Source organism: Anabrus simplex, chromosome 1 (genome assembly GCF_040414725.1).
Source record: "Anabrus simplex isolate iqAnaSimp1 chromosome 1, ASM4041472v1, whole genome shotgun sequence".
NCBI lineage: Eukaryota > Metazoa > Arthropoda > Insecta > Orthoptera > Tettigoniidae > Anabrus > Anabrus simplex.
Window position 1 is genome coordinate 135,945,492 of NC_090265.1, and position 15,097 is coordinate 135,960,588.

The 15,097-nt window shown below is 39.8% G+C and overlaps 1 protein-coding gene across 1 annotated transcript in view; it reads left to right on the forward strand.

Moving 5' to 3' along the window:
- LOC136862973 (angiotensin-converting enzyme) overlaps positions 1-15,097 on the forward strand; it is a 278,093-nt gene that overhangs the window by 198,688 nt on the left and 64,308 nt on the right. The window contains exon 4 of the mRNA XM_067139272.2: positions 7,688-7,781. Within this exon, the coding sequence (XP_066995373.2) occupies positions 7,688-7,781 (94 nt within the window). The remainder of the gene's footprint in view (positions 1-7,687; positions 7,782-15,097) is intronic.

The following is a 15,097-nucleotide window of genomic DNA, read 5'->3' on the forward strand; positions in this document are numbered from 1 at the left end:
CCTGTTACCTATGGGTAGTACCACCTTATAAGGAACACCATGGGTGTGAGAAAAACCACGGGTTTGACTGGCACCCGTGATAAGTACCATTGTGATGAAAACCATAGGTTTGTGTTGCCTCTGGGCGTTGCCATAATGTGAGATACACGTGGGTCTAAATTGCCTAGGGTTAGTACCACTATGTGAGGAACGCCACGGGTCTGCATTGCTTGTGAGTAGCAAGTACCGTTATGCGCGAAACACCATGGGTTTGTTACCTGTGAGTGGTGCTATTGTGTGTGACAAACCATTACCTGTGATAAGTACCGCCACGCGAGAAACACAATGATTCTGTTACCTGTGATTAGTACCATTGAGGGACCGGTGACGCGGATTTTGAATCCCTTTAGATAATGTGTATTATTCCAGTATTGAAGGCATTGGGGAATTGGATCCACTGATTCTTTTGTTTCACGATCATTTTTTCATCGTTTTAGATACTAGTCAATGAATACATTTTGAAGTTTTAATTTTCCTTTCGTTCACCTCGTGCCATTAGGGGCCGATAACCTAGCTATTAAGCCCCTATAAACAACAATAACAATCATAATAATCGTAACTAAAAGTTTCGATGATAAGTAGTTGGCTCGGATAGTAAGGTATTGCAATCCATCATTGAGCTGATTGATGACATGAAAATAACCTCGAAAGAACCTTGATACTTTTTTCCTCGTATTGGTAAACTGTGACGAGTTATTGGGACACACTGAATATTCAATAAAATTTCCTAGATATAAAACAAGGAAACACATGCGTACTATTCACTTCCTTGTATTATGACATAGGTATATGCTATTTTTAAATCCGCAGTCCTGTAATCTATTCACTTTTTTTTCTTATAATTTGCTACTTGCTTTACGTCCTGTCTAATAATTTTAAACAAGAATTATTAACTCTGACATCAATTCGTCCTTGTATCACTATTTGCAACAATTGTGCCATATCTTTAGGTGGATGCTTTTACAGTCACAATAACTGACAATGTATTATTCTGGATTTATTCCGTGCAACAAATTGCAAGGGAAACTTCGTTTCACGATTACTTTTCCCTAATTCCTGAGAAATACACAGCTCAGTGTAATAGTTTTAAGTTCATCAATGTTGCCGATTGTGTGTTCAACATGACTTAAGATAACGATTCTAGTTAGTCTGCTTTACGTCGCACCGACAGTCTTGTGGTGACAATGGGTCAGGAAAGGGCTGAGTGGTGAAAGAAGAGACCGTGACAGTGATTAAGGTGCAGCCCCAGCATTTGCCTGGTTTGAAAATGGGAAACCACGGAAAATCATTCAGGACTGCCAACTTTGGGGATCGAACCCACTATCTTCCGAATGAAAGCTCACAGCTACGTGACCCAAACCGCACAGCCACTCGCTCCTTGATACAAATTCTAGAACCACAAGCTCTGCCGCAGTGTTGGCATAGCAAATCTAACAATGTTCCTTTTTACTGTAGAACCTGGTTGTTATTTCTTCTTTGCAATTTTTTCGATCGGATTCGTGCTTTCATCGCTTTTGCCGTCATGGATAACATGTCCCCACATTGATCGATCATTCTGTATATCATTCCCTTTCATGATATCAGTTCGGCAATTCGTGTTAGATTTTAGAACGTCCTTGTATTATTTGCGCTGTCCTGATTACGTTGTCCGTTTTTGGTTCGGCAACCGGACGAGTTGGGCGTGCGGTTAGGGGCGCGCGGCTGTGAGCTTGTATCCGGGAGATAACGGGTTCCATTCCCACTGTCGGCAGCCCTGAAGGTGGTTTTCCGTGATTTCTTTCCTATCCCATCGTCGCCATAAGACCTATCGGTGTCGGTGCGACGTAAAGCCACTAGAAAAAATCGACAGAGAAAACACCACTTGTTTGAGAAGGCATAAATCAGGCTGGCAGACGACATATCGGGTCCATCTTCCTTTATCTCCTACCTACTTGGCGTTGGCACTGAATATGGATTAGGCCCAGATTTACGGTCGGGCGCTGCTTGCCTGGTGTGAAAAAGAAACAAGAAATCCATATTCAGGGCTGCCGGCGCTAGGATTCGAACCCACTATCTCTCGGATGCAAGTTCACAACTCGTGACGCAGACCGCGATTTGGCTTGATTCTCGCACAGTGGCAGAATTTTCTCACAAATTCACCTAAGACTTGTAATTTAGTTTCTGAAATATTAAAATTCTTTCACTTCCTGGGGATACAATTTTGAATTATTATTATTATTATTATTATTATTATTATTATTATTATTATTATTATTATTTATACACTACACCTTGGTATTTTCTTCATTGGACTAAATGTTGCATGCGTCTTTCATTGTTTGTATATTTTGCTAAGATACTTGGTAGTTCTTCACTCTCTGCGTTCACTTTTATATTGTTGATGAACCTAAGTATATGTATATCTATCCATCCCTCGCGAACATTAACTGAAAAATTGGTCTCCGCTATTACTCTGTTCATCGCTTCTTGACAATGTAAGTTAAACAGGGAAATTGTGAACATCCTTGTATTCTTGTTTAGTACTTCTTAGACCGAGCTCAATAGCTGCATTCACCTAAGCGTGGCCAGTATCCAGTATTCGGGAGATCGTGGGGGCGGATGACCTAGATGTTACGCCCCTTTAAACAATAAGCAAGGTTTTTAGTGGTTTCCCATTTTCACACCAGGCTGTACCTTAAGGCCACGGTTGGTTCCTTCCCACCCTTAGCCCTTTTCTGTCCCATCGTCGACATAAGACCTGTCTGTGTCGGTGCGACATACAGCAACTTGTAAGAAAACAAAAAGGACATTTTAGAACTATATTTGCTTCATATTAGTGAAATACGGGAATCAAATATTCATTCTCCGTATGAACACGCTGCTTCTTATCTGATAATGAAATGGCTTGGTACACTTCATCGTAGCGCATGCGAAAAACACTATGGGATAATGTTTCGGGACACATACTGACCCGCAGCACACATTACGAGCGAGAATTCTTTGAAATATTCACGAAGTATTGAACTTTAGATGGCTGATACTTAACAGCTGAAGTTCCAAGTTGAAATATCGGTTTTCGCGGGTGAAACGACGATATAGCATATTGAGACTTCTCTAGTACGAACAATGATTATCGCTGTATCTTGCCTTTACAGGGCGCAAAAGTAGCAGGAAGTATTCCTAGGCCTAATATGAGCAATGGAAAATGCCCGAAGGTATTTATAAATACTGACTGTACATCTGAACCGATTTAGCTATGAATTGAGCTAATGGATTTAAATGACACAGATCCTCCGTGGCTCAGGCAGCAGCGCGCCGGCCTCTCACCACTGGGTTCCGTGGTTCAAATCACGATCGCTCCATGAGAGAGATCTGTGCTGGACAAAGCGTAGGCGGGACTAGTTTTTCTCCGGGTACTTCGGTTGTCTCTGTCATGATTCATTCCAGCAACACTCCAATATCATTTGTCAGTCATTAATAATTGCCCAAGAGGATTGCGACATGCTTCGGAAGCCGGCACAGTTCCTATCCTCCCAGCTAGATGGGGCTTCATTCTATTCCTGACCCGGTTGCATGACTGGAAACAGACTGTGTATTATTATTATTATTATTATTATTATTATTATTATTATTATTATTATACCGGAGGTACACCCGCTCCGTGCATTTAAATTACGCGCCTTTTAGAAGGGAATCTGCAACTTGTACTTTAAACTAGGTGGTAGAGTTAGTTTCAACGTTTTTCGACAGAGGTCTCTGTCAACCTAGGTATTCTCTCTGACGAGAGGATGGAAAATTACATTTTAAGAGAAATTTTGTAGTCATTAGTTGGTAAAACTGAATTCTTAGTCAATTGTTTTTGCTGTTCTAAAATTATCATCACTTCTATATCTTCCCGTCAACTTAATATTGTAGCCAATAGGGAATTTTGTACATTTATTTAATTCACCAATGAGAAAATTTTGATATTTGATTGTCAAATGGAAATTGGGGGTGTGTCAGGGCTTCAGCCCAGTGAAATCTGGAACCTTCCTCTCCGCTATAAAAGGTGGGACATTTCGGACCATGTTGTCTTTCGGTCGCTCCAGTGAAGAGGTTTAGTGTGTGTTCGTAGCGGAGGCAGGGGAAGGGCTGCCTCGTCCATCACCGGGAAGTCCACCAGCTCAAGGTAATGGCAGACTCCGTGTAGTCATGTAATAGTCTCGGAAAGATAGTTCGAGGGGACTGTTTCAAATTCTTCCATAATGCAATTCTAGATGTAACATTTCAAACCAGTCTAAATAACTTTTTTTTTTTTTGCTATTTGTTTTACGTCGCACCGACACAGATGTCTTATGGCGACGATGGGACTGGAAAGGCCTAGGAATGGGAAGGAAGCGTCCGTGGCCTTAGTTAAGGTACAGCCCCAGCATTTGCCTGGTGTGAAAATGGGAAACCACGGAAAACCATCTTCAGGGCTGCCGACAGTGGGGTTCGAACCCACTATCTCCCGAATACTGGATACTGGCCGCACTTAAGCGACTGCAGCTATCGAGCTCGGTCTAAAGAACTTAACCGAACTTAAGGAATGCAGAGTGGGAACCCTCTTGTATTCTGTTTCAGTTCGATATTGAGGTGACTATGATTCTGTGATCTTTAATATCTACCTCTTAATTTTGTAAATTAAAACTTCCTCAACATCTAGTCACCTCCCCCTCTGTAACTTCGGGCCATAAGCCCACATAGGGTTTTAATGATGTTCTGGTGAATTCCAAAGGAATGCCTAACATTTCGATTTTCGGCCAGTAACTTGAACCCTTTTTCTTATAACTAAGGCCAGGTAGAATGTGCACTTATTGCCCTTGTTAAAGTTCACTATTTTCATTCTATTTTCCTATGTAATTTCGACTGTTGAGCGAATAAGATAGTGTCTACTGTTGGTTTTTGTTAAATGCAGGTTCTGCCTTTAATAAGCTTGGAGAGTAACTGTGTGGAGCAAGGCGCTCTTTTTCTAATGCTGTAAATTCTGGAACAGTCTCCCAGAGGAGTTATTGAGTGGAGCAGTGACTGCTCTTGTTACATTGGCAAATTGGGAGCTTTAAGCTCACTCTGTAAAATTGTAATTTGATTATCCTAGACTTCTCTAGTATTGCTACTCAAGCTCTTGAGCTTAACTTTTGTACCTGATTTTTGGTTATTGTGTAACCATGTTTAAAATTTGAAAAACAAAAAAAAAAAAGAAAAAAAAAGAAATAAATATAATCGAAAATTTTAGAGTTTTAAATTAAATAAATAAATTAGCCGTATGAATTCCCTAAGGGCTATGGCCTCCTGCAATGCAGGGACAGTGCTCAGTTTAGCTCATCAGGTGAGCAGGTCCTGAAGAGCGTTATTACATTAGTTAATCTGTAGTTTGTTTCATGATAACGTTTTAAATTACTATTTAATTTTTTCTCTATCCACCCATTCATGTCCGTACCTTCTTACACCTCTGTCCTCCACGGCAAACCTGTAACTATTATTATTATTGTTACCGTGTTTTGGTGGTAGGTAGAGGTGTAAGAAGGTGCGGGCGTGAATGGGTCTCAAACTACGGAAATCAAAGTTAATGTAAAATTTAACAAGGTTATATTTTCTTTTCAATATTAAGTAATAACAAAGAACAGGTACTTAGTAGCCGAAACACAATTTGAAATGTACAATTACAGGGGTTACAGAGTTTGGGCTTCGAGCCCTGAGTTCACAATTCTTGAGCAACTAGCCCAACTTTCCGATATACAAATTTTAACAAAGGGGCAGAAGACCCCAATCAAACCCTGGAGCACTTGCTCCAAATTACACAGTAAAGCCTCCTCGAGGCACACAACACTCCGTTTCCAAAAGAGCCACTCGCTCTTTAATTTAAGCCTCTCCCAGGCCACACCAAACTCCACCTTCAAGTTGTCCTCAACGGACATAAACACAGGGGTAAAATACCCAATCTACTGAGGTCTATTAAATGAAAAGCAGGTTAATTAAATGACCTCTAAAACAATTTGAGAGGAGGCGAACTTGCACTCCTAATACACTTTGATTTTAAGACCTACTTTGGCTCTTAGGCCACTGATGCAAGGGCTAATCCCATACTACAGAGGTGACTTAGAAAAGAACAATTTGTTTTACGTTATCGAAGAATAGGTTGAGAAAAATAAATTCACCTCAAAACAATATGAGTGGGAGCTCGAGAGGGTTAGCACTCTCTATCCCAGTATGTAGCTTTACAAGAGAATAGAAGAAAAGAGTAGTTACATTTTAGGAAAAGGTTACATGGTAGAACGCTTCGCACCCGCCCCGAGAGTTAAACTGCTGAGCAAGAAAAGAATGAATTTATTAATCGGCCATTACCTTATTGTTGACCGCTGCCGAAGAAAGAGGCGCTTCCCGCCTCCTGCTATGTACTTAATACACTGAAAGATGGAACAGAAGTGGCCCGGAGACCCTAAAATCAGCAGTTTATATCCTCTCGCGGAAGGTTCTAGGCGTTAGGGGAATGAAAACACCCTCCCTCAACGTTTTTATTGGATAGGACCCCGCAACAGATTCAAGTTGGGGGAAGATACCCCTGATTGGTCAGAAATTAATTAAAGAAATTCGGGATTGGTTAAATACAAAACAAGGGGAAAAGAGAGGGGGTATACAGCCAACTTAAACAATGACAGAAAGAAATTTAACAAAGAACAAACTCTTGAAATTAAATTTTCTCCAAAAAAATAGTTCTTTGACTCCTCACTAGGTTGCACTATTGTTGATCTTCAGTAGTGTCCTCTAGAAGAGAAAGTTCACACTTCTTACTTCAAGTGAAACAAAACCACATCAAAAATGACACAGTTCAAAAACTCAAAATTTTCCACGTGGTGACATCTTCTGAGAAAGTAGAGAATTAATAGCGTAGATAAAGTTCAGAGTTCCTCCAGCAGAGGAGTTTCAACTGGCGCACATTTTAAATTAGCGGAGTGGAGGTGTACCGCCCGGTACAATTATTATTATTATTATTATTATTATTATTATTATTATTATTATTATTATTGGTATTGGTATTATTATTGGTATTGGTATTATTGTTATTGTTATTATTATTGCATGAAATGAACTGTATATTACCTCTGAGACCTAAACTTAATTACTTCTTGAAATATAATTCAGATTTCCATATATACTACACTAAAAGTGATTAAAAAGTTCACTTTCCACAAATAATACTCTTAAGTTTGGTACTAGTTGATTATGGAATTATTCTGTACAAATTTTAAGACTCCCCATTGATGGTGTAAGAGACCTTAGGTTTGTTTATTTTTAACTGTAAACTAGTTTATTACCTCGTGCTAGACACTATTTGTATAATTTTGATTGCATCTGCTGTGTAATTCATGTATGTACTGCACCATTATTAACCTGCTCAGGTCTGGTTGAGGAAAAGATCTTGGACACTTTAAATTTAAATATTTAGCGGTAAGACGAGTTAGGCAGAAGTTGCAGAGCTGGTAGCGAATAGAGACAGAACATTGACTTGTTTTCTGAACGCTGTGAGTATCGAAAGTAATGTATGAGAGTATGTCCGAGGAAATCCCCTAGCAGTCTACCAGAATTAGGCCTGTAAACATGTTCTGAACCAAGTACGTGGTACTAAGCGAGAACGTTTGATTTGTTACAGAAGCTGAATTACTCCGACAGAGTGGCTGCATTATACCAGTCTACGAAGATACCATGCTACCGTAACTCGGCCAGCTGTCAGATGGGAATACATGGTAAGTGGTGTGCGCTAGAGGTTAACAAGCTGATCAGGAACTGATCTGTCAACCCGAGCGTCTTACAGCTTCAGGCGGAACTGTTAGTGAGCTTCAATGATATTCGTAAAAGGGATGCAGCTGCGTCCTCTTGACTTCGACATGCCACTAGTTTCTTCAACTGAAACATATGTTGAAATTCACTATAATTTGAGATCATATGTTAAACTATTAACTGCTGCAGCTGTGATCCAGGAAGTTATCAGAGTAGCAGACAGAGTTTTTGGCTCAGTTTAGATTTCCGATTCTGCACGAAATCAATAGTAGTTTAAGAAACCAAAGCGGCCGCGGAATAAGACTGATGCAGTTTTAAATACCGCTTTCACCCATCCTGAAAGTAGTCTCCCATTATTTTCATACTTCCATTTTAAGTGAATGGTAGGATGGTACTTCAGTAATAGGCCACGGACACAAGTATTTCCATACATGACCCCTATTTGACAACACAAATGTCCCGGGTTTATAGGCATGATTTAGATGTCTCCCACGTTTCTCCGAAAAATACACTTAGCATTAGCGAGAACCCTTCTGTGAAGGTTGTTAGTGTAGCCTACTGGAACTTTATTTACGGTAGCATACAGATGGTGTAAGTTATCAGACTTACAGGTACAGAGTACGCAGAGCTACTGACCACAATGTTCCGAGCCTCGTTGACATGAAGAATCACCACCGAATTTCTCAAGTAGTCTTTCTCGTCCCACATTTAGTAGTATAAAGCTTATACGATTAATATTTATCAGTAATAGGCTATCTGATATTTTTGAACACACTGTCAATATTAGTTATAATTAAAGAAATAATCGTGCAGTATTTTAAAATTCTGTTTTTCTCTTTAATGATAAGACAATAATACAAATTACATTCCATGTAGTATTTCTGAAACTTTGTTTTTGTTCGTAACATTGGACGGTATGGTTTCAAGCAGAAGTCCTTTAATATTCTCTCAAAGCTCATTTCCAATTTATAATAAAATAATAATAATAATAATAATAATAATAATAATAATAATAATAAATTACAATTAAAACTACACAAATGGAAAATCTATTGTAGGCCTAGTAATATTATGGAAGGGAAAACAGACTTTTGGGCTACCGCGATTGAAGTTTATACACTTTAACTTTCCTAATCTAAAATGCAGCAAAAAGTAGTATAATACATTCAGAGTAAATAACACACATTACTGGAAATGAAGATAATTATCGGCTGTTCTTCTAGAACTGAGAAATTGTAAAATTTTCTCGGGTTAGGTTACGGAGTAAATGGATTTCTATCTTGAGCTGTCCGCCAAGTCATCCCGGAGGCTAGTTAGGTAATCTAATAGCACCATCGTACGTTTTTCGGTTAAAGGCAAATCGCTAAAACACTGGTGATGCTATGCGATCTTGTAAACAAGATTAGGAATGAGTTAGACGTTAATTTCCTCAGAGCCAGAAAGTACTAATGCAGCACAATTAATCCAGTAGCATTTCTAACATCCAGACTCGCTGGTTGTACTGACGCTATTACTAGAGACTTAACGAATATGATGACGGACCCACCTGCAGAAATTATAGTTGGGGGGGGGGGCTCAAAGAAATTGTATAAAAGCTATCAAATAAAAACGCAACTCCAGTGTTAACGTTATCCATTTAATACAGTACAGTATGTGCAGGAGACTAACTGTGAGAGTGGCTCAGACGGTAGAGCGCTGGCCTTCTGACCCCAACTTGGCAGGTTCGATCCTGTTTCAGTCCTGTGGTATTTTAAGGCGCTTAAATGCGTCAGTTTCGTGTCTTTAGATTTATTGGTATGTAAAAACTCCTGCCGGACTACAGTCCGGCACCTCGGCGTCTCCGAAAACCGAAAAAGTAATTCGTGGGACGTAAAAACATTACTAACTGTAAGATAACAAAACTAATTTCAGTTTTAAAAAATATGTTGTAAGGACTGAAATACATCTACTTCTATGTTTTGTTTTAGTATTTTTAAAACGTTTGCCCTCACATCAAAGTCTAATAAAACTGAGCTATGCATCGTGTTTTCTGCGATGCAAAAGTATTGATTCATTGACATAAGTGGATCATGCCCTTTCACATTCGATGCTCAGGAAGAGGCTGATTCAAGCGAGTCTGTCTTGGATCAGATCATTTCATAAGTTCTAGGTTAGAACTGATCGTTCGAGAGAATGAACAGTAACAGGAGGAGTTAGAACCCGGTAAAACGTCACAAATAGGTCTGGGACACTTAAAGCTATGATTGAGTTATCTACTACTAATAGCTGTGTTAAGTCTGTTGCGGAGGTAGCCATGATGATTTTGTTTTTCAGGGAGTTTTTTTTCTTTTTGTGTGTGTGCCTCCCGTTTTACGACAGACGGCTGTTCTACTCTCATTATTATTGTTACCGTGTTTTTGTGGTAGTTATGCGTGAAAGAAGGTGCGGGGTGGTGAACGGGTCTCAAGCTACTAAAGTAAAATTAATTTAAAATTTAACCAGGTTATATTTTCTTTTCAAAAACAAAGAAATAACAAGCATGGCAGGTACAAAGTAGCAAGTCAAAGGGTAGTTACAATATTTACAGGATTTGGGCTTCGAGCCCTGAAAACACAATGCTAGGGCAATCAGCCCAATTTTACCCCAAACACAAGTTTCAACAGAGGGGCAGAAAACCCCATTCATGCCTAGGAGCCCTTGCTCCAAATTACACTGAAAAGCCTCCACGAGGCATACAACACTCAATTTTCAAAAGAGCCACTCGCTCTCAATTTCAAGCCTCTCCCAGGCCACACCAAACTCCACCTTCAAGTTGTCCTCAACGGACATAAACACAGGGGTAAAATACCCAATCTACTGAGGTCTATAAAATGAAAAGAAGGTTAATTAAATGACCTCTAAGGTAACAATTTGAGAGGAGGCGAACTTGCACTCCTAATACACTTTGATTAAGAACTACTTGGCACTAGGCCGTTAATACCAGGGCTAATCCCGTACTAAAGAGGTTACTTAAGAAGATAACAATTTGTTTTACATTAACGAAGAATAGGTTGAGAAAAATAAGTTCACCTCAAAACAATATGAGTGGGAGCTCGAGAGGGTTAGCACTCTCTATCCCAGTATGTAGCTTTAAAAGATAATATATTAAAGGAGTAGTTACATTTAGGAAAAGGTTACATGGTGGAACGCTTAGAACCCGCCCCGAGAGTTAAACTGCTGAGCAAGCAAAGAAAGAAGTTATTAATCGGCCATTACCTTGTTGTTGACCGCTGCCGAGGAAAGAGGCGCTTCCCGCCTCCTGCTATGTACTTAATACACTGAAAGATGGAACAGAAGTGGCTCGGAGACCTTAAAATCAGCAGTTTATATCCTCTCGCGGAAGGTTCTAGGTGTCAGGGGAATGAAAACACCCTCACACAAACTTTTTATTGGGTAGGATACAGCAACATATTCAAGTTGGGGGAAGATACCTATGATTGGTCAGAAATTAATAACAGAAATTCGGGATTGGTTAAATGCAAAACAAGGGGAAAGAGAGGGGTATACAGCCAACTTAAACAATAACTGAAAAAAATTTAGCAAGGACAAACATTTGAAATAAAAATTTCTCCAACAAAATAGTTCTTTGACTTCGCACTAGGGTGCACTATTGTTGATCTTCAGTAGTGTCCTCTAGAAGAGAAAGTTCACACTTCTTACTTCAAGCAAAACAAAACACATCAAAAATGACACAGTTCAAAAACTCAAAATTTTCCACGTGGTGACATCTTTTGAGAAGGTAGCGAATTAATAGCGTATATAAAGTTCAGACTTCCTCCAGCAGAGGAGTTTCAACTGGCGCAAATTTTAAATTATTATTATTATTATTATTATTATTATTATTATTATTATTATTATTATGAAATCGGTATTTCCGTCAGCCTTTATACGAGCTGTCAAAAAACTCAAGGCGAACTGCGACTTCCAGTCCAATTAATTTACCCTTTATCATTGAACTCTCCCTCTTCGTCTTGTTGGCATATTCGGAATGACGTTCCATAGTAGGTCACAGTTTGTTTCTAAAAATGTACCGATATTGTGCGTACTCCACTTTACATTAGCAATTGGGTTCTTCTTCAGATTATGAACACATTGCATAACGAAAATAAATACGTAAAGTTAATGACGAAAGTATTTCCTCCTTCGACAGAGCCTAGCGCTCCACTGGCGGACCTTATAAGACGCGTCCAATAATGGCTGCCACTAGGTCACGTGACCCTGTTACTGGCTCTCTGGCGTCCACTAAACTCAAAACATGCTTAGTTTGGTGAAGGGGAAGTACCCGAACACACGGGGACAATGTAGGAATAATGTCCCCGTGTGCAGGGGCTTTAGTATTAAAGATGTTCTTGAAACCGGAACATCGAGGTGAATTACAGTGAAATGTGCCCGCGGACTTATAGCACTACAACGTTCAGAAGATCGAAAGTGCGTCAGAACCCTAGCAGTGTGAAGATGATTTCGTTAATTTAACGCATACCTTACACCAAGGGCTTAGCGTGAATTATAAATATTACTCTTCAGTTTTGCAGGATAACGCTCACGTAACCGGTGGTTCGATGGTGCTGAGAAGCGCTTTATCAGCGCCCCATACTTCCCGGACTTAAGCCCCTGTGATTTTTATTTCATACTAAAGATGAAGGAACCACTTCGTGGCACCCACTTCCGAACTGTTCCTGAAGTTCTGCAGGTGATAGGCCGTTCAATTCTCACCCAGAGGACAGGTGCTGTTACTGGGATAGTTCGCTGGCAGCGGGTTTTACACAATGCTGGGGACGACATTGAGAGATTAGGCTATAGCCTTTTCATAAAGGGATCTCTCTTTTATTGGTTGTAATTAATATTAGTCAATAATAAATAAACGATCCTCGTATTATTTCATTACAACCATTTCAAGATTTCCGACCTGTCCCGTATCTCCTAGGAGTCTTCGAAATACCCCTCCCCCTCGCATCAAACAAACGAACTCGACAAAAAATCATACGAACACTGGTGACCTTCCTTTGATCTGTGTCGATTGATTTGACCTATTTAGATTAGGTTTTCTGTATCATGGCCCTGTGTGCTGTCTATTATGGCATTGATGTATTATTGGGTACCCTGATTGACTGTCAATATAAACCATTGTATTTGATCCTTCACACTACTTGTCCCATGAACGGGCTTCCAGTAGGCTATGCACGATTGAAACTTCAACACACCTTATCAATATAAAATCCACAAATGAGCCGTGACGCTATTAGCTTGCATTCAGGAGATGGCGGCGGGTTCGAATTCCACCGTCGGCAGCCCCGAAGATGGTTTTTTGTAGTTTCCCATTTTCACTACATTAATGAATGCCTCGGCCACTACCCGTTATCATCCCCGTCGTAGTTCTATCCCATTCTTCTATCGCCGCAAACTCTCGATGTGTTTGTGCTACGTTAAAACACTTGCAAAAGAACCACTCCGTCTCGTTTACACCAGTTGTGGCTCAGACATAATTATTATTATTATTATTATTATTATTATTATTATTATTATTATTATTATTATTGACGATGTACTGATCTTGCCACGCCTTGTGTACTGTGTGTGTATTTCGGATCTGCACCGGAAATACAATGCCGGTGGAGAAATCTGATGGGATCTTTTTTACACGACCTCGCACACTAAATCTCTTCCACAACTAGCAAATAGTTTCTAGTGGTAACTTGTTGAAATATTAGATTTCCTCCTTTTGTAGTCAGTCCTAGGACTGACTGGCTGCAGCTTCAGACTTCGCGATCCTCGGCAAGATTTGCCAACAATTTGTTGTGTTCGTATGATATCGGTATCTTTCATCTTGATTAATGTACTTTAATGGCGTCGTCTTCTGACGTCTTTCCGGTCCACAACAGGAATAGTCTTAAGATTGTTATCTATAATTGTTTCTGATCGTTGGTACCAATAAAAAAGAGGTATTTATGTGTCGGTCATGTCCAGAATAACAAGCAAATGGTGCTTTTAAATATCAGTCGTGTCTTACTGGACGCGCATCGCGAGAAAACATCAGAACGGAATTGAAATAAAAACGGCCAAGCGAGTTGGCCGTGCGGTTAGGGGCACGCAGCTGTGAACTTGCATTCGGGAGATAGTGGGTTCGAACCCCACTTTTGGCAGTCTAAAGATGGTTTTCCGTGGTTTTCTATTTTCATACCAGGCAAATTCTGTGGCTGTACCTTAAGACCACGGCCACTTCCTTTCCACTCCTAGCATTTTCCTATCCCATCGTCGCTATAAGACCTACCTGTGTCGGTGCGGCGTAAAGCAGATTGTTAAAAAACAGGAAAACAGTATTCATGGCCAGGGAAGAAGCCACTACTACAGCTTAGGGTGTTAATGATTCCACTGATGCTGTGTAAAAAACCTAGTTTAGGGGAAGGTGTAGAAATGAGGTCTCCGATATCTCCGTCAATACGGATCCCGTCGATAAATGCTACTTAACGAGAGTTGTAGAAAATATTTTCAAACTTACGTTCTGTAAATATTGATCCTACGACGAATAACAACTGTAACAGTTGCTTTTTACGTTCTGTGGAGGCGCTGATAAGGGTAAGTCTCCTCATGAATGGAACACAGCAGACAGAGATCATTCCAGCATTGGTCGATTACAACCTGTTACACATCAGTACTCTTAACGTATTTTACACCTATACTACTCTAATTTGTAGGTTGATCGGCTTCTTAGTAAATAATTATGTTACAGAGAACCGCCATGTTCATACCTTCACTTCAGCTGTAAATCACATTGTTGTTCTTGAACCACTTACGCCAAGTCCTTCCAACTGAGTGTTTGAGGGCTGTCCCGTGTCTGCCCAGGGCTGATCCTCCACAACTCTGTAGCTATCGCAATGTAAGAAAGGACGCGCCGGTTTACTGGTTCTGTCCTAGCGAACATTACAAACCCGCCATTTGAGTTAAAGTGCTTCTTCGAAAGTAAAAAAAAAAAAAAAAAAAAAAATGTTTACTGGTGCTACGTTGGGCAGAATTCATTGTTTTAAGATGGAACTTCCATTGTTAGAAAAACAATTACAGAAGGCATTTTTGAAGTATTCTCATTTTTTAAACGACGTCACTCGTTCGATTGTGATACTGGTAGTTATCATGCCTTTAAACAATTCAACAATCGTTCGGAAATACCGCCTGAATGAAATATATTCATTGCTCCTTTTCCTGTGAATTTTGAGGAGGCTTTAATTAAATTTCAAATAACTGATGATTCAGTATAACAGTTGTCAAAGAT